Below are 22,360 nucleotides of genomic sequence, written 5' to 3'. Positions count from 1 at the left end.
GAGGTCTCACAGCCCGACAGGCCTTTGACGCACACCTGTCCCCTTCCTGGTGGCGGCAGAGAAGCGAATGGAGAAGAATGCAGTGGCTGCCTTTCTACTGATGCTGCGGAACTTCCTGCAGGGCCACCCCGTGAATCAGGAGAGCCTGGTGCATTGCCAGGGCCCTGCCATCATTGGGGCCCTCCTGCGCAAGGTGAGGCCTGCTGGGGCAGGCGGGGCCTCATTTGACCAAGGGGCTGTTGGTTGGAGGGACAAAGCCGGGGTGCCTGATGGCATCAGTCAGGGAGGGCCTCCTGGGAGAGGTGGCATTTGAAAGGAGGGGCAGGGTTGGGCCGAGAGGGTCTGGGGAAGTACCAGCACAGGCTAGGGCAGGACACTCACACAGGAGGCTGGGAGATTGTACTTCAGAGGGCAGGGAGCCCCCAGAGGGTTTGGGGCAGGCAGGATGTTTGTGTCCATCTACCTGCGCAGGGCAGGGTGGAAACTGGGAGGCCTGACAGCGGGTGAACAGGGCCTGACATCTCACCCCAGCTCCTGCCCCCACCCAGGTCCCCAGCTGGGCCATGGACATGAATGTGCTCATGTCTGCCCAGCTGCTGATGGAGCAGGTGGCAGCCGAGGGCAGTGGGCCCCTCCTGTACCTGCTCTACCAGCATTTGCTCTTCAACTTTCACCTCTGGACCCTCAGCGACTTCGCTGTGCGCCTGGGTAGGTGTGCCGACTTGGGTGAGGGGATGCCGTCAGCCAGGGTGGCAGTGGACGTTCTCAGAGGTTATAGCCCTGTAGCTGATCTGAGAGGACGATGACCCTCCCCTGGTTGGGGTGAGGGGTCTGGCAGTGGCATGGCCCTGTCCTGGAGGATGGAAGGGACCCAGCTCAGCCTGGTGGGCTGAGCCCTCTGCTGATGCCCGCTCAGGCCACATCCAGTACGTGTCTAGCATAGTCCGTGAGCACAGACAGAAGCTGCGGAAGAAGTATGGGGTCCAGTTCATTCTTGATGCCCTGCGTGTCCACTACAGGTGAGGCTGGCAGGGGCAGATGGGCTGGGGTGCTGATGCTCCAGCCTCCGGCCTTGGGGGCAGGTCTGTTCAGCCCCCAGCTCACCTGCCAGCCCTCCTTGTTCTCGCCTCCCTTCCGTGCCCCGGTGGTTTCCCTGGCCCTGGGTGACGTCTCTGCTGGGACCTGCCCAGTCCGCAGCGCGAGCGCCCCCTAGCCGCCGACGACCTGCGCACAGTGCAGACGTCACTCCTGGGCCTGGCCCGGGAGTTTCTGGTGCGGAGCTCTACCGCTGATGACCTGCAGGTGGTGCTAAACTTTCTGGCGGCCTCGGGTGATGATGGCCAGGTAGGCTGGAGGTTGGCAGAGGTGAAGCCTGGATGAGGGGTGGAGCATGGACCATGTTGCGGGCCTTGGGTGGGGGTGGGGCGCGCTCAGCGTAAGCCTTTGTGTCCCCAGGTGGTGGGTGCGCTCGACCTGCTGCTGGCTCTGCTGCAGGGCTCCCCAGCACAGGAGTCTCTGGCTGTCTTCCTGCTGGAGCCAGGGAACCTTGAGGTGCTGCTGGCACTGCTGGTGAGGCCGAGGCCCATGCCCTTGCTGCCCGACCGAGTCTGCAAGGTACATCTAGCTCCTCCCGAACCCTGCATTCTCATTCACTGGGGCCCCTGCCTGAGTCGAGGGAGGGGCAGAAGGCCCCGGGCTAGTGGGTAGAGCTGTCTTTGCAGGCCTCTCTTGGAGCCCCACCCCTGTGTGGTGGCTTACCCTCCTTCCCCTTGATGACCCCCACACAGATCCTACGCAGACTGCAACAGAATGAGCGCTTACCTGAGCGCAGCCGTCAGCGGCTCCGGCTGCGAGAGTGTGGTCTCCAGGGTCTCGTTGCCTGCCTGCCAGAGGGTGCCGTTTCCCCCCAGCTCTGCCAGGGCCTCTACAAGCTGTTCCTGGGGGCAGGTACAACCTGGGTGGGGCCAAGAGGCAGGCCAGGTAGAGGGATGACATGGATCCAGGAGACAGGGCAGGTGGGAATTGGGAAGGTGTTGGTCCAAGAGCCGAGGCTGAGCCAGCAGCAGGGCACAGTCCCCCTCTGGGGTCAGTCCCTCAGGCCTTTTCTGACCATCTTCCCAGACTGCCTGAACCTCTCTGATCTGTTGGCTGTGGTGCAGCTGTCCCTCCAGGCCGACCTCAGCGTCCGCCTAGAAATTTGTCGTCAGGTAAGTGGAAAATGAAAGCTTTGTTGGGGGTGTGGGATGGGTTCCACCCTGAGGGCTTTGCCTGCCTGGGATGAGGGGTCTCTGCAGGCCTCCTGTGCAAAGACCCCCTGAGGAGGGGTTGGGACAGGCTGTTGAGTGAGTCCCTCACTTCCTGTGCCCTGGCCCGACAGCTCTTCCACCTCATCTATGGACAGCCAGACATAGTGCGGCTGCTGGCCCGCCAGGCCGGCTGGCAGGATGTGCTGACCCGGCTGTTTGTCCTGGAAGCTGTCACAGCCGGCAGTCCCCTGCCCTTTACCCCTGAGCCACCCACCTCCCCAGAGCCAGCCTCACACAAGCCACCCACTGAGTCTCCTGAACCTTCGGACGTCTTCCTGCCCCCAGAGGCCCCTGACCCTGACGCCTTTTACCACGCCCTCTCCCCGTTCGCCACCCACTTTGAGCTGGGCCTGGAGCGGGCCAGTGTGAGCTCAGGGAATACTGCCGGTGGTGGCAGCGGCAGCGGGACTGTCACTCCGGCCAGCCAGCCTGGCACACCGTCCCCGCTCGATGGACCCCGGCCCTTCCCTATGGCCCAGGGCCGCCACAGCTCCAGTCTCTCCAATGTGCTGGAGGACGGCAGCCTGCCAGAGCCCACCATCAGTGGGGATGACACCTCCAATACCAGCAACCCTCAGGTGAGGCAGGCCCTGAGGTAGGGCTCCTCGGGGACCCAGGGCAGCCAGTGGAGCTTTTCCAGAGGTGTGGTACTGTTTGACATCAGGGCTGTGGCAGCCAGTTGGGTCCAGTGCTGCCCCCTCATAACTTTCCTCTGCAGTGTGTTCTCTCAGGGGTGGCAGATATTCCAGAGCAGGGCAAGTCGTGCTGAGACAGTTGGGGGCACTTGCCAGGCTTTAGAAGGCCCTTGAGAGCCTGTGGGCCATGGGCTTTTCAGGGCCGATGAGCAGCACGGCTCTAAGAGTCCTGCCTTGTGCTTTCTGGATCTGGGGAGGGGCCTTTGCTTATTCAACACCATTCTTCCAGAGGGTTCCGGGATGGTCCTTGGGGCCTGTGAGGTAACCATGCGAACTGCCTCATCTCCTCTTAGGAGTCCTGGAACTCCAGGATCCTCCCCAGAACTCAGGTGGTGGTCGGGTCCCACACTGTCTGTCTAGGCCCTCAGCAGCACACTGGCTGGGCTGTTGGCCAAAGGCTCGGCCTCCTGCTATGCCTACTAGTGGGTGGGTGGAGGTGTTGAACAGGGAGGGTGGTGGGGCAGTGATTCCCTCCCTCCCCAGCCTGCACTCCACACGCCCCCTGTGTCCACAGCAAACCTGTGAGGAGGAGCTTTGTAACCTGCTCACCAACGTGCTGTTCTCGGTGACGTGGCGGGGTGTGGATGGCAGTGACGAGGCCGCCTGGCGGGAGCGTGGCCAGGTCTTCTCCGTGCTTACCCAGCTGGGGGCCTCAGCCACGCTGGTGCGCCCACCAGACTGCATCAAGCGCAGGTGAGGGAGCAGGGCCGTGGGGAAGCCTGGGGGCCCAGAAGGCAGTCAGGTAGATACCAGAGTACCTCATTTCCCTCCAGCCTCCTGGAGATGATGCTGGAGTCAGCCCTGACTGACATCAAAGAGGCCCCCACTGGGGTCCTGGCCAGCCTCACCCAGCAGGCGCTTTGGCTGCTGCGTCTGCTGCAGGACTTCCTGTGCGCCGAGGGCCATGGTAACCAGGAGCTGTGGAGTGAGAAGGTATGGCAGCTCAGGGCAGGAGCACTGTGTTCACATGCCCTGAGGGCTCCTGGTCTGCAAAGTGGCTGAGTACACATGTGCAGTCATGGGGACCTCAGCTCTGGTATCTGTGAGCACAGGTCTATCTGTATGTGCACTCTCTGGCCCCCAGCCCAAACCTTACCTCCCTCTCTCCTCACGGGCTTCTGGCCTCATCTGGTGATGGCCATCTGGAATATATGGTGTGCGGCAGCTCTTCGAAGGAGTGTGTAGCCTGCTGGATCGCCTGGGAGCCTGGCCACACCTGGCCAACGGCACAGCGGACCTCCGAGAGATGGCGCAGATTGGCCTGCGCCTGGTGCTCGGCTACATCCTGCTGGAGGACCCGCAGGTGAGCACAGGGCGGCTGTGGGGGAAGGGTGCACAGCAGGTCTAGAGCTCGGGGAGTAGCTGGTGACACCCCCACTCGTCCGTCCGCAGCTGCATGCCCAAGCCTACGTGAAGCTGCACGCGCTGCTGCAGACCGCGGTGCCCATGCGCCGAGAGGAGGCTTGCTACGTGCTCTCCAAGCTGGAGGCGGCGCTGGCGCGGGCGCTGAACACCTCCCCATCAGAGACCCCCACCGAGAACGGGGAGCCCCCAGCCTCCGCTGCTGCTGCAGAGCGCTGCTCATGGCTGGTGCCGCTGGTGCGCACGCTGCTGGACCGCGCCTACGGCCCCCTGGGGCTACAGTGGGGACTGCCTTCCCTGCCGCCCACCAACGGGAGCCCCACCTTCTTCGAGGACTTCCAGGCCTTCTGTGCCACCCCCGAATGGCGTCACTTCATTGACAAGCAGGTGCCTGGGGCCAGGGGAACGGGCAAAGAAGTGGGGGCTGGGGGCCTACATCGAGCGCAGTCTCTTCTCCCTGTCCGGTCCTCCAGGTGCAGCCCACCATGTCGCAGTTCGAAATGGACACCTACGCTAAGAGCCACGACCTCATGTCGGGCTTCTGGAACGCCTGCTACGACATGCTCATGAGCAGTGGGCAACGGCGCCAGCGGGAGCGCGCGCACAGCCGTCGGGCCTTCCAGGTGTGCAACCTGCCCTGGGGGCCCAGAGGATGGCTGCTGGGACTGAGAGGAGAGAGAGGAGCCGGAAGCACCCAGTGGGCCTCACCTGTTCCTCCACCCGCATCCCGCAGGAGCTGGTGCTGGACCCTGTGCAGAGGCGGGCGCGCTTCGAGGGGCTGCGATACGCGGCGGCGCTGAAGCAGCAGGCAGCGCAACACTCCACAGCCCTGCTGCACTGGGGGGCGCAGTGGCGCCAGCTAGCCAGCCCCTGCGGGGCCTGGGCCCTGAGGTGGGCGGGGCTCGGGGCGGAGTCTGGTGGGGTGGGGCTTGGGAGGGTTGGGCCAGGAGAGTGTCTGAGGCAAAGCCTGGGAGGAAGGCAGAGGGGTCTGCAAACCTCTGCCTCCCACCCGTGACCGTAAGTGGGGTCATATCTGTAGGGATCCGCCCACCCCCCACTGGAAGCTCTCCAGTGCTGAGACCTACTCGCGCATGCGTCTGAAGCTGGTGCCCAACCATCACTTCAACCCTCACCTGGAGGCCAGTGCCCTACGCGACAACCTGGGTGAGAGGGTGTGCCGAGCTGAGTCCACCCAACCTCATAGCCCTGTCTTGTCCAGCTCTGGTTGAGCACCCTTGGGCCCATTGCAGGTGAGGCCCCCCTGACACCCGCTGAGGAGGCCTCACTGCCTCTCGCTGTGACCAAAGAGGCCAAAGTCAGCAGCCTACCTGAGGAGCTGCAGGAAGACCAGCTGGGCGAGGACGAGCTGGCTGCACTGGAGACCCCGTGAGTGGGGCTGGGAAAGAGCTGCCCAGGGCAAGGGGCTCTGTCTAATGTGTTCTTGCCAGTGGCAGAGGGATTGACTCCTCAGTGTACTTGCCTTCCTGCTGTAGGGCTAACCACCCTGAAGGGACGGTCCAAAATCAGATGGGAGGGTTAGGCAGATCTGTAAGAGGACGGAGAGTTCCTGTTTGATAGCCAGGCTTCCCAGAGTAGGACTGAGAAACCAGACCAGGATGTGTACCCATGGGAGTGGGTGGGTGCTGAGTGAGAGGAAGCTGGGGACGGGTTGGTGTCCTGGCAGGAACTTCAGAAGCCCAGGTTTCAGGATGGGGACTGGGGCCAGTCTGGACCATGGGCAGCTCTTTCTCCTATGGGTTCATGAGCAGTGTGCCTCCTGACTTGGTGGTACTTTGAGAGTGTGGTCCTTGGGTTGGTTGGGAATGGGGGTCCCAGAGCCTAGTGCCTAAAGTGGGTGCTGGCCCCCAGGTTGGAGGCCGCAGACCTGGATGAGCAGCATGAGAATCTGGTGCTGTCAGCTGAGTGCCAACTGGTCACCGTGGTGGCTGTGGTCCCAGGGCTGCTGGAGGTCACCACCCAGCACGTGTATTTCTACGATGGCAGTGCCGAGCGGGTCGAAACTGAGGAGGGTGTGTTCTGCTGGAGCAGGCTGGAGGGCCGGCAGGGATGGGGGCTGGGGTCTTGTGGGGCTGGGATGGGTGGCTCCAGCACCCGCTGTCCATCCCCACAGGCATCGGCCATGACTTCCGGCGCCCACTGGCCCAGCTGCGCGAGGTCCACCTGCGGCGTTTCAACCTGCGCCGCTCAGCTCTCGAGCTCTTCTTCATTGATCAGGCCAACTACTTCCTCAACTTCCCATGCAAGACGGGCGGGGCTGCAGCCTCATCCCCTTCCCAGGCGCCCAGGCCCCAGCCCTCCCTCATTCCACCCCACACCCAGGTGCGGAACCAGGTGTACTCCTGGCTCCTGCGTCTGCGACCCCCTACCCAAGGCTACCTAAGTAGCCGCTCCCCCCAGGAGATGCTGCGTGCCTCAGGTCTTACGCAGGTGAGAGCCCTGGAGGGTGGGGGTCGGGTGAGGTCAGAGCCCCGCCACTGGGGAGAGTGTTGGCAGCCCACCGGCTCACCTCGTATCCTTGCCCTCCCAGAAATGGGTGCAGCGAGAGATCTCCAACTTCGAGTACCTGATGCAGCTCAACACCATTGCGGGGCGGACCTACAACGACTTGTCTCAGTACCCTGTGGTGAGGGCCTGCTCCCCCTCTACCCACCCTCTGCTCCACCAGCCCTGGTCCACCCAAGTGTGGGTACTGATAGCGGGCCAAGCCCTGAGCTCAGTCCTGGGCAGGTGCTGCCTGAGGCCTGGCCTTTGTTCCCGGCTCAGTTCCCCATGCCCTGCTGCCCCCACGCACACCCAGCCCCACTCCCTTCCCCTCCTGGCCTCTGTTCTTGGAAGGAAATCCTGTCTCAGACAGTCCCTCCTGCTCCCCTGAAGCCCCTCCCCATGGTGCACCCCCACCTATCTTCCTGAGGGTGAGGGTGCGGGCAGGGCAGGCTGGCCATATAGGCCATCAGAACCCTCATGTGGCTCCTGCCCGGGTGGGCGGCCAGTTCCCCTGGATCCTACAGGACTACGTGTCCCCAACCTTGGACCTCAGCAACCCAGCCGTCTTCCGGGACCTGTCCAAGCCCATTGGTGTGGTGAACCCCAGGCACGCCCAGCTTGTGAAGGAGAAGTGAGCGCGTGAGCAAGGCTGGGCTTGGGGTTGGAGTGGACCGGGGAGGGCTTCCGCTGATTCCCTCCAACCGTGGCCCTAGGTATGAGAGCTTCGAGGACCCAGCGGGCACCATCGACAAGTTCCATTATGGCACCCACTATTCCAATGCGGCGGGCGTGATGCACTACCTCATCCGCGTGGAGCCCTTCACTTCCCTGCACGTCCAGCTGCAGAGTGGCCGGTGTGAAGGGGCAGGCAGATAGTGTGGGGCGGCAGGCAGGGTGGACGAGGGAAGGGTGGGTCTTCCAGGCATCCTGGACAGGCTGGCTCCTTGCTTGCCCAGGGCTGCACCTTTTCCTTCCCTGTCTCCCTTCTCACCGCCTCACTTTGGCCCATGCCCCTCCCCAGCTTCGACTGCTCGGACCGGCAGTTCCACTCAGTGGCAGCAGCCTGGCAGGCCCGCCTGGAGAGCCCTGCTGATGTGAAGGAGCTCATCCCAGAGTTCTTCTACTTCCCCGATTTCCTGGAGAACCAGAACGGTAGGCACTGGGTGGGGGCGGGAGGCGTGAAGATGGAGGGTGGCCGAGGAGCCGGTGAAGAAGGCACAGCGAGACAGCTGACCCAGCCTTCTGTGCCAGGCTTTGACCTGGGCTGCCTCCAGCTGACCAACGAGAAGGTGGGCGATGTGGTGCTGCCCCCTTGGGCTAGCTCTCCTGAGGACTTCATCCAGCAGCACCGCCGGGCGCTGGTGAGATGTGCGCACACATACCGGCGGGTGACCAGAGGGGAGGGCCGAGGCGGAGGGTCCACCGTTCCTGGACTGACAGCCACCTCCCTGCCCCCAGGAGTCAGAGTATGTGTCCGCCCACCTGCACGAGTGGATCGACCTCATCTTTGGCTACAAGCAGCGGGGGCCAGCTGCAGAGGAGGCCCTCAATGTCTTCTATTACTGCACTTATGAGGGTGGGCGGTGCCCTGGACCCCGGTGGGGGTTGGGGTGCAGAGGAGGGGGTGTGCAGGGGGCACAGACGGAGTCCTGACTGCCCCCCCCGCCACCCCCCACCACCTGCCGATGCTCAGGGGCTGTGGACCTGGACCAGGTGGCAGACGAAAGGGAGCGGAAGGCACTGGAGGGCATCATTAGCAACTTTGGGCAGACGCCCTGTCAGCTGCTGAAGGTAAGGCCGGCCGGGAAGACCGTGGTCAGGGAGGCCCTGGCCGCGGTACTGAATGGTTCCTTGCCCACAGGAACCCCATCCGGCTCGGCTTTCTGTTGAGGAAGCAGCCCAGCGCCTTGCACGTCTGGACACTAACTCACCTAGCATCTTCCAGCACCTGGGCCAGCTGAAGGCCTTCTTTGCAGAGGTGAGAGGAGGCAGGGTCTCAACTTCCTACCTGGCGAAGTTCATTTAATTCCACTGTCCTTGCCAATCTCTTGGAGATGAAAAACCTAAATCAAAGTCCCTGATATTAAGACATCTTAGAAATAAGAGGTAAACACCAGAGGAAATACAAGGTAAACATCATTGAGTTTGCCGTCTTCAGGAGGGAGGGTTAGGCCAGGTTGACTCACCTGGTCATCTTTAGGGAGAACAGAAGGAGAGTCCGGCCTCAATACTCTCCTCACCTTCCTGCCTGCATCCCAAAAGGCCCCCAGCTCCAAGGTGTTCAGGCTCTCCTCTCCTCGTGCTAGCCGACTTGGAGATTTGGAGTCGTGGGGTGGGATGACCAAGGTTGATACCAAGCTTGAAGGATTTTCCTTGTCCATCTGGTTTCTCACTTCCTGAGATGCCCTGAAGGCCCACTGGTCTCTGCATATCTCTCAGAGTGACCTCTGCCTATAACATGATGCCCTGGGGCTGAGGGCCAAGAGGCAGGTAGCATGGTGGGGGCTCTAGCCGGCTGCTCGGGTAGCTAGTCCCCCCCTGCCCCTGCAGGTCATCAGCGATGGCGTGCCCCTGGTGCTGGCCTTGGTTCCCCACCGGCAACCTCACTCCTTCATCACCCAGGGCTCCGCAGACCTGTTGGTAAGTGCACCGGGCTGGGCCACACCTCAGCTCCACCCCCGACTCTGCCCCAACCCACCTCTGTCCTCTCACCCAGGTGACCGTGAGTGCCAATGGGCTGCTGGGGACCCACAGCTGGCTACCCTATGACCGAAACATAAGCAACTACTTCAGCTTCAGCAAAGACCCCACCATGGGCAACCCCAAGTAGGACAGAGGGTTGTGGGCTAGGGTGGGCTCTAAGTGCTCTGGCCAAGGTCTCTGAAGGCGAGGGTCTTCTGTGTATCCTGGCCTCACCTGTGCTCCTCCTCACTGCGTCAGGATGCAGCGACTGCTGAGCGGCCCGTGGGCTCCAGGCGGTGGTGTGAGTGGGCAAGCCCTGGCAGTGGCCCCGGACGGAAAGCTGCTGTTCAGTGGTGGCCACTGGGATGGCAGCCTGCGAGTGACTGCGCTGCCCCGGGGCAGGCTGCTCAGCCAGCTCCGCTGCCACCTTGGTATGTGCTGCCTGAGAGCTCAGGGTGTGCGGGTAAGAGCAGGGCTCCGGAGCTGGCCAGGGAGGGGTAACTGCTCTATTTTCCCTCTTCTCCCCTCGCCTCCCTCTTCCCCGTCCTGTCTCCTCCCCTCTCCCTTGCAGATATAGTAACCTGCCTTGCGCTGGACACCTGCGGCATCTACCTCATCTCAGGCTCCCGAGACACCACATGCATGGTGTGGCGGCTCATGCAGCAGGTGTGCTGGTGGCAGCCCCGTGGGCCCCCTTGGTCCAGATCTGCGGCCCATCTGCCCCTCCAGTGGGCCTCCAGTCCTACCCTGCTCTCTTCCCCTTCCTACTGCTACTGTGAGCAAGTCTGGGGCTCCAACAGTCTGACTTTGGACCAGACCTTCACTTTTCTGAGCTTTTAGCTTTCTCACTCTGGGGCCAAGGTGGTGGTGTGCCCCAGTCCTGAGCCAGCCCCGGTGTTCCCCACAGAGTGGTCTCTCGGTGGGGCTGGCATCAAAGCCCGTGCAGGTCCTATATGGGCATGAGGCTGCCGTGAGCTGTGTGGCCATCAGCACTGAACTTGACATGGCGGTGTCCGGATCTGAGGTGTGTGTCTGCCTGTGCCCAGGGGAGGCTGTTTGCTGGGCCGTGCCCCTGGAACCAGATGCCTGTGCCCAGCACCCTAAGCCACCTTCCTGCAGGATGGAACTGTGATCATCCACACCGTACGCCGTGGCCAGTTTGTGGCCACACTTAGCCCTCCGGGAAGCACGTTGCCTGGACCTGTGTCCCACCTGGTGCTGGGGTCTGAGGGCCAGATTGTGGTGCAGAGCTCAGCGCGGGAGCGTCTGGGGGCTCAGGTATGGGAAAGGGGCGTCCAGCCAAGATAGGGGTAGTTGGGATTCTGTCCTTGCTAACACGTCCTGCTTCCTCCAGGTCACCTACTCCTTGCACCTGTACTCAGTGAATGGGCGGTTGCGGGCTTCACTGCCCTTGGTGGAGCAGCCCACAGCCCTCGCGGTGACAGAGGACTTTGTTCTGCTGGGCACGGCCCAGTGTGCCCTGCACATCCTCCACTTGAACAAGTGAGCCTCACTGTTTATGGGTTTGTGATCCCTCAGTTCAGTTCAGTTTAGTCGCTCAGTCATGTCTGACTCTTTGCAACCCCATGGACTGCAGCACGCCAGGCCTCCCTGTCCATCACCAACTCCAAGAGCTTACTCAGACTCATGTCCATCGAGTGGGTGATGCCATCCAATCATCTCATCCTCTGTCATCCCCTTCTCCTCCTGCCCTAAATCATTCTCAGCATCAGGGTCTTTTCCAATGAATCAGTTCTTTGCATCAGGTGGCCAAAGTATTGGAGTTTCAGCTTCAGCATCAATCCTTCCAGTGAATATTCAGGACTGATTTCCTTTATAGGATGGACTGGTTGGATCTCCTCGCAGTCCAAGAGACTCTCAAGAGTCTTTTCCATCACCACAGTTCAAAAGCATCGATTCTTTGGCGCCCAGCTTTCCTTATAGTCCAACTCTCACATCCACTACTGGAAAAACCATAGCTTTGACTAGACAGACCTTGGCTGCCAGAGTGATGTCTCTGCTTTTTAATATGCTGTCTAGGTTAGTCACGTGATCCCTCAGGTGGTGGTTATTGGCAGAGGGACACTAAGAGGTGCCCCGTGGACCCTAACCCCTTTACATGCCTGTGGACACATTCTTCAAGGCCTGTCTCTGTCCTCCCATCCCCCAGGGGGGAGATCTTGCCCTGGGCCTCCCTTAGGCACACACTTGTTCGTGACTCTCTTATTTGTCAGGATTTTCCTCCAGCCATCCTTCAAATGAGGACTGGGAGGTGGATGGGAGAATGAAGAGACAGATATGTGCTGGATGCGTAACTCCTTGCAGTTGCGAGTTTGTATATATCACCTTCTTCCCTCCCTCCAGACTGCTGCCAGCCGCTCCTCCCCTGCCCATGAAGGTGCCGATCCGCAGCGTGGCTGTGACCAAGGAGCGCAGCCACGTGCTCGTGGGGCTGGAAGACGGCAAGCTCATCGTGGTGGGCGCAGGGCAGCCCTCAGAGGTGAGAATGAGGGCAGGGTGGGCCTTGCACAGGGTGGGAGCGTTGATCCTGGCTGACCCATTCCTGTTCCCACTAGGTGCGCAGCAGCCAGTTTGCGCGGAAGTTGTGGCGGTCCTCCTCCCGGCGCATCTCCCAGGTGTCCTCTGGGGAGACCGAGTACAACCCTGGAGAGGCCCGCTGATAGCCCGCCCGGTCCTGCCGCGCCACCCCGCCCCCAGCGGGCTTCGCCCCAGTAGGCTCCACCCGAGAGCCCGTGGGGGGCGGGGAGCAGGACACCCCGCCCACACTCGGGCGGCGGTGGGCGGGGCCCCACCTCCGCCCAGCTCTCAGGGATTGGCGGGCGATGTCACTCCAGGAAATCTTGCCCCTCGCCGGCAGAGGGGCCGCCCGGAGTCCCAGCACTGGCCCCAGCGGCCGCACAGCACTTTTTGCACAGTCTGGGGTGGGGAGCCCAGGCTCCCGATCCCCGGTCCCAGCAGAGCACAGGGGCCGGGCTGTGGCCTTAATCCTAAGGGCGACCCCTCCCGTTCTCGCATCTCAGCAATAAATATGGACTAGTTTTGTAGCTGTTCTGCCTCCGAGCATGTGTGCGCGCGTCTCAATCGGCACTGGCCACCGCCCTGTGCTGGCGTCCCCTGAGCACCCACACCGCGCCGTGCCCCTAGCCCCCCAGCTACGCCACTCCTGTCCCTAGGGGCCCGGGCCTGTTTTTCTGGCAGCTTCACGCCCAGTCCCGCTTCAGGCTCACCTCCACGCATGTGCGCGTTCCTGGTTCGGGCGGGGCCAGACCGTGGGCGGCCCCGCCCCCATCATCGCCCCGCCCCTTCGTTGTCCAGTCCTCTGCCGCCCGGTTTCGTCTCCGCCGCCGCCTCTCCAGGGACTCCACTGCGTGTTCCCTACTGGCTTAAGGCCGGGAGGCCCCATCCTGCAGGCAGAGCCGATCCTGGGACTGACGGAGGGTCAGCCACCACAGGTCAGGAGCGGGTTGGGGACACAGCGTCGGGTCTTCCTGGAAGGAGGGAGCCGTGGCTGCCTCTCTGTACCTCCCCCATTCTGGACCCAAAATCCTGCGTTGTTGCGGTGCCAGCATCTGGGTTGGGATGCCTGTGGGAAGTCAGGATAGTGTGGGCGTTTAGGGTGTTGCTGTGTGCGCATGTGTGCATATTTGTGGGCCTCCAGATGGGTGTGTGTGGAGGAGGGGTTGGTAGAGGCTCCAGTCTCGCAGCTCGAGGTGGGTCGGGCACAAGGCCTGGCTGTCTCTGGGAGCTAGCGTTAGTCACAGGCTCACCCGCCAACTCCGATCCAGGCAGGGTTCCTTATGTGGTAAGTGACACAACTGTACATACACATCGTTCGTGTTGCAAAGGTCGCCACAGGCTCCATGCCAGACCCACTTGTCTAGTGTGCGTTTTGCTGTCCACATCCGCCCCTGGCCTTATGGAGGGAAGTGAGTTTGGAGTGCAGGGGTTGGGCCAGATGTGACTGTTGGGAAGTTACAGGACTTTCGCCCAGGTCTCATCTCCATCCCTTTTCCAGGCAAGCTCCCTTTCTCTGCCCAGTCCAGGGTCTCTCCTCCCCAAGCCTCAGGAGGGAGGTCCCAGCAGGATCAGCCCTGTAAGGGCAGATGGGTCCTGGGACTGCGTGTTCTTCAGATATCCAGCCTGCAGGCCCTTTCGAAATTCCCAGATAAGAAAGGGCCCGGGTACCTCTGGGCCCACACACCCTCTGCGTTTGCTGAACCCACCAAGGAAGCCTCCCATCCTGCCCCTGACCAGGAGGTAAGGGCTGGACACTGACCCTGGAGGCAGGAGTAGGAGTTAGTCACCCCAGGAACTGTGCTCTTCTGAGAACTCTGGGGAGCTTCCATCAGCCAGTGAGTCTCCGCCTGGCTCTGGCTTATGGGGGACGGGAGTCCCCCTGGTCTTCCTGTGCTGGCCCTGGACTCAGACCCAGGGTTTGCCAAGGTCTTTGAGACCGCTGCACTCTGGTCTCCTCCAGCTTTGGCCAGCTGGGACCAGCAGTATCAGCTTCACCCCGTTTGACACCGGAGGAAACTGGTCCAGATTGGCAAGTGGGAAGATGGGGAGGTGAGCAGCCCTGGAATGAATCAGGATGACGTGAGCCAGCAGAGGGGGCAGACTACCCCAAGGGACTCCTGACTTGCAGCTTGAGGGATTTCCCCCTTGTTCCTACACACAGCCCCTGCTGGACTCAGAGGTCTCCCAGCTCCTTTTTCTGTGCGCTGCTCACGACACTCCAAAAACCTTCTCTAAGAAGTGCAGCCACTGGGAGCCCTGCTAGCTGGTAGAACCATGCTGCAGAACTCCAGCCACAGGGAAGCCATGGTCCATGTGGGTAAGTACTTTTCGATCCAGATTTTGGGTCCTGGGTAGGATGGGAGGTATCCATGGGTCCCTGGCCTTGCAGACCACATGCAAGTCTAGTTACAGCTCTGGAGCGTCTTGTTTCTTGTGCCCTGCCTGCACTGGTCTGTAGGACAACTGACTTGCCTGCAGAAGTGAGCAGCAGCATTTACTTGCTTTCCAGTTCAGTGTTTAATTACTTTTTGGCTATGCTGGGTCTTTGTTGCTGTGAGAGCTTTTCTCTAGTTGTGCTGAGCAGGGGCTACTCTCTTGTAGTGCGTGAGCTTCTCATCGCAATGGTTTCTCTTGCTGTGAAGCACGGGCTCCAGACACAGGCTCAATAATGGTGCACAATGGGCTTAGTTGCTCCGCAGCATGTGGGGTCTTCCTGCATCAGGGCTCAAACTCATGCCTCCTCCATTGGCAGGCTGATTGTTTATCACTGAGTCACCAAGGAAGCCCCTGGTTCAGTTTCATTTTGTAAAAATTTGCAAGGTCTCCTGTGCACAGAGGCTTCCACAGGGTCTAGCATGAATCACTGTGCTTGCACAGACCAGACTCTCTGGGGATGACAGGACACAGTTTAGTGCCACTGTAGACAGAGGAGGTGCCCCAGGAGCCAAAAAAGGGAGAGACTGGGAGAGATCAAGGATGACCTCCCAGAGCAGGAGATTCCTGCTAGTTTGTCTGAGAGCAAAGGTAAACCAGCAAGCGCAGACGTCTGGAAGCCTGGAGAAGGTACATCTGGGGCTAGGTGTCCAAGCGTGGCGAGCCAAGGGGAGGCTGTGGGAGGTGACGGTAGGGAATGAGCCAGTCAGCTTTTGATGTCATAGTATGGGCTTTTGTCACTCCTTAGTAGGGGGCTATGATTTCCAGCTTTTCTAGCAGCAAAATTGACCCCTGGCCTTGATTCCTTGCCGCTGACCCTGTCTGTCCTTTTCTCCACAGATAAGACCCGGAGGGAGCAGGACAGGGAAGGGGTATGGGCAGCGGCAGGGGGAGCCCTGGCCCCCAGCACCTCCTCCCCATTCTCCCCTGAGCCTCCAGGGCCCTCAGGCAGCATCATCCCTGTCTACTGTGCCCTCCTGGCCACCGTGGTCCTTGGTCTGCTCGCCTATGTGGTCTTCAAGTGGTAGGTGGTCTGGGCACTGCCCTGGGGTACCCCCCCTCCCTGTCTGGACTCCCAGCCAGCTTGCCGTCTCAGTGAAGGCTGGAGCAGGCTGGCAGGTTCCCCCTGCTCCCCACAGCTGGCGCTCACGCAAACAAAGGCAGCAGCTGGCCAAAGCTCGGACCGCAGAGCTGGGGGCCCTCAGTAGGGACCAGCTGCATGGGGACAGCAGTGTCTTCCGGGACTCTCCAGCCGGCCTGGAGCCCTGTGCCCCCAGCCAAGGTGAGCTGTTTCCCCTACCTGTCGCCCTTTAGACCTGCCCAGCCTCATCGTACCAGAGTCTAACCTTCGCGTGACCCTCACGTCTCCCATCCCAGGGCTGCCGCCTGAACTTGGCTGCCGGCTTTACCTCCACCTTCCTCGGCAGCAGCAGGAGGAAGTGGAACGGCTCCTGGAGGTGTCGGGTGAACTGGCCAACGGCTGGCGGGGCCTGGCGGGCCGCCTGGGCTACCAGGCTGAGGCAGTAGAGACCATGGCCCGGAGCCCGGGGCCCGCCTCTGCCCTGCTGAGGGACTGGGCTGTCCAGGAAGGCAGTGGCGCCACCCTAAGAGCACTAGCAGACGCCCTTGCTGCCATGGGTCGTGAAGACGTGGTTCGGGCCCTGGGTCCCCCGGCCGAGGGTTGCTCTGTGGTGTGAGTCATGGCTCCGCAGCCTGGCCTCTCAGGGAACCTGCTTTGGTGCTCCACACCACCCCCACCTCATATACCTTCCCCTTCATGGGCTTCCTGGCATTGGTGACCTCGGCTTGTTCTGTTTCAGGGGGACACACAAGATCCTGGCACCAGTCACCTCCCCTCCCCCTGCCTTCCTCCAGGACAGGGATCAGGACGTGGGCGGGGGACAGCCAGACAGGGAGCAGCAGTCTTGCCCCCCGATCCCCACTCCACCTCCCCATACTTACTCTCAACTGTTTTTTCTACTTTTGTACCCCATATTAAAGGCAACTCTGGGCTGTTGTTGGCTCTGTCCGGCTCCGTGGGCCTGGGAGACAGTTGGGTAGCTAATGTGGCAGAGGCCCAGGAAAAGGCTGGAGTCCCTAAGGTGAAAGGCACCCCTGAGATGGCAGGCAGTGGACACCTGCAGAAGATGGGTGAGTTCTGCGGGCAGAGTCGAGTTCACATCCTGCATCTGCCATTCCCCAGCTGAAGTGTGTTAGGAAGCACTTTCCTTTTTGAACTTAAGCTTCCTTAGCTGGAGAACAATAGACTGGCACCTTCAGAAGCCTCCCACCTGCTGGGACTCTCAGGCCTTAGGTTTGAGACCATTTTCCTCACCTGGGCTGTGACTAGCCTCAAGGGGAGGCTGGAAGCCTACCCCACTCCTGGGCAGGCAGTAAGAGGCAGGCTGGTCCTGGGAAACTAGGACTCTGTTACCAACGGCCTCCGGGCATCTTTAGGTGAGAAAAAGGAAGTGTTTTCCTTTCAGGACCCACATTCCAGACTCAAAAAAGGGAGGTCCAAAGATGCTTCCACACAAGCCAAGGACAGGCAGGTCATCCCACCTACCTGAGGACAGGGCAGCTGCGGCCAGACCACCTGCACCCCTCGCATATGGCCTCCCTGAACGCAGGAGCAGCAGGCCCGTCAATGTGCTTTCAGCGTGTTGCTACAGCAGACAGGCCCTGCCTAGGAAGGAATAATGCTACATCCTGGCATCCGTCAGGATCAGAGTGCTGAAGAAATACAGCCATCTAAACTCAGCAGACTGGATCCAGCCACTGTTCAGGTGCCCAGGCTAGATCCTGTCCCCTCGCTGAGATGTGACTGGTGTTGGCTGTGCTGGGAGACTGCTGCAGCTGCTGTTCCTCAGTTTACCAGGGCTGCTTAACCCTGTAACTCTTATCCTTAAGATCAGGGCAGGTTTGGAGCCACCCTCACCTGGAGATGACCCTTGGGCAATAACCCAGGAGAGAAAGGGTTGGTGTTCCATCAGCTTTAAACAGGCCAAAGCACTGGAGCCATCACACCAGCAGGGAGTTGGCCAGAGGACTGTGGAGGATTAGATTGGCAATGAGTGTGAAATCCTGCATTGAGAGGAATGAACTGGCCCTGGATTAGCCAGTAACCCTCATCACTACTGAGGGGATTTGAGCCTAAAGGTTTCAAAGGGTGACTGGAAGGGAAAGATTTTGACAAAACAAAAACAACAAAACACTCCAGGGGAAATGAAGTAACATAATTCCTCTTCAAAGTGGTCCTTTCTAAAACCTGGCAACTCCCTGGTCACCATCCTTTAACAAAAGGCTGCCTGGATTTCCTGGGAACATGTGAAACCTGGAGCCTTGTGTAAAAGCATGAGTTGGGCTTGGCTGTAGTGCGTATGGCTGATCCTGATGGATGCCAGGATGTGGCATTGTTCCTTCCTAGGGAGGGCCTGTCTGCTGTAGCAACATGCTGAAAGCATGGGAAACCTACCCCAAAGAGAAACACTTCTTTTTAATATGCTCAAACACGTTAGCTGAAACATCTTCCTTAATAACACTAAAACGTTAAGGGGGTTAAATCAGGGTTCCTCCATCTGATATAATATGCTTGAGTTAGGGTTAACGGTGTAAGGCTGTAGCCCCACGGGAAATACCTTGGCTACCTTGTTAAATAGCATATTTAATGGGTATGCCTTTAAAATAGATGGGTTTTTTTGTCTCTTTTCACAATCTTTGATACAAAGATAAAGAGTTACTGAGCCTCTATGAACCTCAGTCTCCTCAATTCGTGTGCCTCCGGGCTGAGACGATCAAAGGAGCCCAACCAGAGCGCTAAGTGCCCAGCAGGCAGTGAGTGTTCCAACTGCTCCACGCCCCCAAGATCTGGCAGGCCCCAGCTTCTTCCCCAAGGCCATTGCTGCATTGAGCAAAACCACCCCACTGAGGAAGAGGTGGGAGCAGCCTCCTTGCAAAGAGGGGCTGGGCCCCAGGCTGGCCTGAACGCCCTGGCCCTTCTCGCCACCCGGGGAACTGGTCCATCAAGGGTGGGTGTGTCTCCGCTGAGCCCTGCGTCCTCTTATCACCTCAGCGATGTACCCCTTTGATGGGAGCTCCCTCTAGGATCCAAGCCCAGTGGCGGGGGGCATAGTGGGGAGTCAGGGAACCCAGACATCAGATGAGGATGGCTGGGAAGTCACTTCTCACCAGCCACAAGGTACAAAGGCAAAGAAAGACAAGTGCCTTTCTCTTGAGTGGCCTATTAACCTAAGTAAAGAAGCCCAGCGCCAGAGAGGTGGCAGGTCTACTTCCTTGGCTCGGAAATGCATGTGGTATGATGCCTAGCTCAGTCACAGTAGGACCTGTGGGGAAGGCCTGGGATAAACTCCAATCTCAAGGATTAACCTTGGACTTCACACACCTATGACCACCATCTCCTTTCTCTCTCAGTGCCAACACTATAGACAAAAGCGCCAAGTTCTTTAATTGATTTTATTTTTTACATAAAAAGTTCAGTAAAAATTGGATAAAGTAAAGTGATTTTAAGCAGTAAATCAATCTTATCAACATAGCACAAGGCTGGCCGAAACCACAAGGCAGCCTGCTTCGGAATATTTACATGATAACAAATCAAACCTTGCAGGAGAACTTAGGCCATCCTTACAAAGTCTTCTGTGATCCTAGCACACAGAGGCTTAAAAGCGAAACAAAAAACAAAACCCAGGAAAAACAAACAAATTATTTTCAATATATTCACATATACATTAAAATATAATACAGATGGTCAGGGTCGGGGTTGTGGGTGGGGATGCGCATGAGCCTGTGCGCTGACAGCACCGCCAAGGAGGAGACCCAGGTTGGAGTGGGGTCAGGCTGACCAGGTCTCAGAAGGGAAGGTCTCAAGGGCCCAACCCCTCGCCTCTGATGGCCTCTACCAACAGCTCACAACCAGGGACCACGTGTTGTAGATGGAGCTCAGTATTGTGGCTTTCAGTTGAAATCCGCAGGTTTGAAGTCCCCGGGGTGTCCTGTCACCCGTAGCACACAGCCCTGACGGTGGGGTGGGGAGAGGGCCCACAGGATGCCTTCTCCCCGCAGTCTCTCCGACCAGCTTGCCCGGCCTCCCACCCTGGCCCCGTAGGTCACTCTAATTCAGTGTCCTCTTTGGGTTTGTAAACAGCCCCAAACTTCTGCATGTACTTCTTAATGTACTCCTTGGTTTTGTGTTTCACATTCTCATTGCACTCCAGGTCCTCGGGGTTCTTACAGTACTTCAGCTCCTTATTCATAACGCCATGAGTCAGCTGTCCAGGACACAGAAAGAGACCACAGGCCACCAGTCAGAGTGGAAATGATTCAGGGGGGAAGGCAGTCTTCTGCCCCAGGACCCTTCTCAGTGAGACTGGGAGGTGAATTAGACGCAGGGAGGTTGGGGCAGGCTGGTGCTGAGGTCATCAGAATTCAGCTCAGCTGTTAGAGAACCACTGCCCTCCAAGAGGGTCGCTTCCCTTCCCAAATCTTCCCCTTATGTTCCTGGGTCTCCAGCCTGGGCATGTGGCAAGGAAAACCTCCCCTTTTATGATGAAAGGAACCTTTTTAGGAGGTCTAGTGTGCCGAGAACGTTGTCAGACCACAAGCAGGGGAGAATACCTTGCGAGCTAGGTGTTTGAAGTCTTCGGTTGTGGTAATTCTTCCCACTTTGCAGTCAGGTTTCCGGTAAGGGTTTAGGCACTGGACGATGAACTGCGACATCTACAGGCAGGGGGAAGAGAAGGCAAGAACGTTGTCCCGAAGAAATGTAGAAAGGCAGCAAGCAGAGCCAGCCTGTCCTTCCCTTTCCCTCACTTGGGCTGGCTGGTATGGGTAGAAGGCGTCTAGTATGCCAGTGGGACAAGAGAAAAGGATCCGGGGTAGCCCCAAGAGGGACAGGGCTCCCCTGGATGGACTGGGCAATGGAGGGACAGAAGAGCAGGACGCCACGCTGAAACTCATGGCAGCCCCAGGTTTCAGCTAAGAAGTCTCCTGTCCTTCTCAAAGAGAGTAGCAAAATTCTCTGGCTCCTGCAGGCAGGGCAGAAAGGGCCTTTCTGTGCTACCAGGAGGCTCAGTGACCCCAGGAATGCAGGTATTTTGTTATTGAAGACTGCTTAGATTCTGTAAGTGTTGCACTTCATGGGATTGACACATCAGTGTAAAGCAGACGGATGGTCGCATGTTAGAGCAACTGGTTGGAGACCATCTAAGGTACTTCCCACATCCTCCTGAGCTGTCTCTGTAGTGTCTGTCCTAGCCCGTAGCTCTCAAGAATGATCTAGGTGCAGGACCTCTGGAAGTATCTGGGGCACTAAGACACAAATTTGACTCCAGAGGACAAAGGGAGCGAGGCGGTGAGTCGCTTCATCAGGGAGCACCATGAACAGGGTCTACCCATTCCTGAAAGTGAGCTTTCAGACACTCAAATGACAAGGCTGTATCACCAGGCTGGCACTAAATAAACAGCTGCTAGCTGGCTGAGCTGAAATGCTGATCATTTTACACAGTGACAGTGAAACACTAAGGTTTATCCTTGAGGAAGGCTTTTGATCACAAGTTTTTCTGTGGTCTTCTGCTTCCGTACTCTCCCTTCAATCTGTTTCCCTGCGTACAACAGGGGATTTCATTGTTCCCAGCTTAAAATCCTGCAGTGGTTCCCTGATATTCAGTATGAAGCAGCACAATACTGTTTAGCCTCATCTTCCCCCACCCCTGCCACAGCCTGAGCCACAGCGCCCCCGAGTCCAGCAAAGGCATGCCGCCTTCCGCCTGCAGTGCAAATCCGGTCAGTCCCGACCCCTGACTCAAGAGCCCTTCCTCACACCCTGAGTAGTGGCCTCCGAGCCCCATCACTTCTTTGCAGGTGTGCTTCCTCCAATGGACTATGAACCCCCTCAATGAATGAAGACTGGAGTTTAGAATCTGGATGCCCCGAGGCAGGAAGGTTAGTGTTCTGAGAACTGGAAACATATACTTCTAACAGCATATAGAGGAGCTGCTTTCTCTCCATCGCTGGAGGATTAGGCAGCCACCAAATGAGCCATCATGGAGATCGGGACTCTGAGCCAGAAGGCGCAAGTTCAAGTCTTCTGTCTAGAGCCTGTATCCTCTGAACCTCAAGAGCTCCTCCTCAAGAAGAGGAATGACAATTCGGTGCTTCTACCTTGAGTGCTGTTGTGGGGGTAAAATGATACAATGGACATGAAAGTGCTTATTATCCAGCTGCGAAGGACCATACCCATGTGTCACCAAACAACAACTGCAGAGTCCAGCCACAGAAGCAAGGGGACACCCAAAGGCAGGGCCATCTAGTACTGCAAACAGCTGTGCCCGCTTTGGACAAGAAGGAATGGGGCTCAAGTTTAAGTTTTCCAAGCTTAGTGCCCACATCCCAGCCAACCTTACCTCTTTTCTGAATACTTCTTTGCTTTTCTTAGCCAGCTCACTGGAGGTGTCTGCTTCTGCTGTCTTAGGCTTTTTTGAGGTCTAGAAATGGTAAAGAAAACACCACGGTGCGAGGATGAGAGGTCAGGTCAGTGATGCCCCCAGATGGGATACCCAACTCTTGGTATTATTTATAGGATCCTAACGGGACACAACCTGGAGTCAGCTGAGCTATTGTTATCACTCTCACTTCATGTCTAAATCCAGCCATCTGGCTCCAGCCTCATTTCTATAAAGCAAGTTCTAATTCTCTATCCTAAGAGAAAGTCGATCTTGGGTATAGCTGGTAAACATTTGTTTCCGGTTACCTCTGCAAAGGAATGTGCTGTGTGACTTGGACCGCTCAGGTCCCTGTTGTGAGATGCAGCGCCCCACGTTGTGA

The 22,360-nt window shown here is 58.7% G+C and overlaps 3 protein-coding genes across 4 annotated transcripts in view; 2 read left to right on the top strand and 1 right to left on the bottom strand.

The window, feature by feature from the left end:
* NBEAL2 (neurobeachin like 2) overlaps positions 1–12,569 on the top strand; it is a 30,044-nt gene extending 17,475 nt beyond the window's left edge. For both annotated transcript variants that reach the window (XM_068982512.1, XM_068982514.1), the window contains 35 exons: positions 60–193; positions 549–708; positions 917–1,019; positions 1,191–1,344; positions 1,456–1,614; positions 1,788–1,947; positions 2,122–2,207; positions 2,378–2,884; positions 3,516–3,694; positions 3,775–3,934; positions 4,167–4,304; positions 4,394–4,750; positions 4,837–4,986; positions 5,097–5,254; positions 5,403–5,527; positions 5,614–5,749; positions 6,233–6,393; positions 6,495–6,811; positions 6,912–7,007; positions 7,375–7,499; positions 7,582–7,722; positions 7,890–8,020; positions 8,120–8,229; positions 8,327–8,444; positions 8,562–8,659; positions 8,730–8,846; positions 9,419–9,508; positions 9,585–9,694; positions 9,809–9,981; positions 10,122–10,216; positions 10,458–10,574; positions 10,670–10,828; positions 10,905–11,053; positions 11,915–12,050; positions 12,127–12,569. In XM_068982512.1, the coding sequence (XP_068838613.1) occupies positions 60–193; positions 549–708; positions 917–1,019; positions 1,191–1,344; positions 1,456–1,614; positions 1,788–1,947; positions 2,122–2,207; positions 2,378–2,884; positions 3,516–3,694; positions 3,775–3,934; positions 4,167–4,304; positions 4,394–4,750; positions 4,837–4,986; positions 5,097–5,254; positions 5,403–5,527; positions 5,614–5,749; positions 6,233–6,393; positions 6,495–6,811; positions 6,912–7,007; positions 7,375–7,499; positions 7,582–7,722; positions 7,890–8,020; positions 8,120–8,229; positions 8,327–8,444; positions 8,562–8,659; positions 8,730–8,846; positions 9,419–9,508; positions 9,585–9,694; positions 9,809–9,981; positions 10,122–10,216; positions 10,458–10,574; positions 10,670–10,828; positions 10,905–11,053; positions 11,915–12,050; positions 12,127–12,231 (5,414 nt within the window). In that variant the 3' untranslated portion in view covers positions 12,232–12,569. The remainder of the gene's footprint in view (positions 1–59; positions 194–548; positions 709–916; positions 1,020–1,190; positions 1,345–1,455; positions 1,615–1,787; positions 1,948–2,121; positions 2,208–2,377; positions 2,885–3,515; positions 3,695–3,774; positions 3,935–4,166; positions 4,305–4,393; positions 4,751–4,836; positions 4,987–5,096; positions 5,255–5,402; positions 5,528–5,613; positions 5,750–6,232; positions 6,394–6,494; positions 6,812–6,911; positions 7,008–7,374; positions 7,500–7,581; positions 7,723–7,889; positions 8,021–8,119; positions 8,230–8,326; positions 8,445–8,561; positions 8,660–8,729; positions 8,847–9,418; positions 9,509–9,584; positions 9,695–9,808; positions 9,982–10,121; positions 10,217–10,457; positions 10,575–10,669; positions 10,829–10,904; positions 11,054–11,914; positions 12,051–12,126) is intronic.
* A 339-nt stretch (positions 12,570–12,908) lies between these two features.
* Positions 12,909–16,493, top strand: LOC138087708 (death domain-containing membrane protein NRADD-like). Its single transcript, XM_068983023.1, has 5 exons — positions 12,909–13,023; positions 14,250–14,405; positions 15,362–15,545; positions 15,661–15,803; positions 15,899–16,493. Exons 2-5 carry the CDS (start codon positions 14,363–14,365, stop codon positions 16,216–16,218), a joined length of 690 nt encoding a protein of 229 aa, XP_068839124.1. The 5' UTR covers positions 12,909–13,023; positions 14,250–14,362; the 3' UTR covers positions 16,219–16,493.
* A 2,613-nt stretch (positions 16,494–19,106) lies between these two features.
* The window catches only part of SETD2 (SET domain containing 2, histone lysine methyltransferase), a 54,231-nt gene continuing 50,977 nt past the window's right edge, over positions 19,107–22,360 (bottom strand). Inside the window, exons 17-19 of the mRNA XM_068981898.1 lie at positions 21,940–22,020; positions 20,153–20,254; positions 19,107–19,806 (exon numbers count right to left, since the gene is read on the bottom strand). Coding sequence (XP_068837999.1) covers positions 19,645–19,806; positions 20,153–20,254; positions 21,940–22,020 — 345 coding nt within the window. The 3' untranslated portion in view covers positions 19,107–19,644. The remainder of the gene's footprint in view (positions 19,807–20,152; positions 20,255–21,939; positions 22,021–22,360) is intronic.

The sequence above is a fragment of the Capricornis sumatraensis genome, chromosome 10 (genome assembly GCF_032405125.1).
Source record: "Capricornis sumatraensis isolate serow.1 chromosome 10, serow.2, whole genome shotgun sequence".
NCBI lineage: Eukaryota > Metazoa > Chordata > Mammalia > Artiodactyla > Bovidae > Capricornis > Capricornis sumatraensis.
The sequence above is the reverse complement of the archived record's forward strand: the minus strand, read 5'-3'. Positions and strand labels throughout refer to the sequence as shown.

Coding starts and splice junctions, on each gene's coding strand:
- LOC138087708 (XM_068983023.1), top strand. CDS start 14,363: ATGCTGCAGAACTCCAGCCACAGGGAAGCCATGGTCCATGTGG. Junction 14,406..15,361: donor GGAAGCCATGGTCCATGTGG/GTAAGTACTTTT, acceptor TTTTCTCCACAG/ATAAGACCCGGAGGGAGCAG. Junction 15,546..15,660: donor GCCTATGTGGTCTTCAAGTG/GTAGGTGGTCTG, acceptor TGCTCCCCACAG/CTGGCGCTCACGCAAACAAA.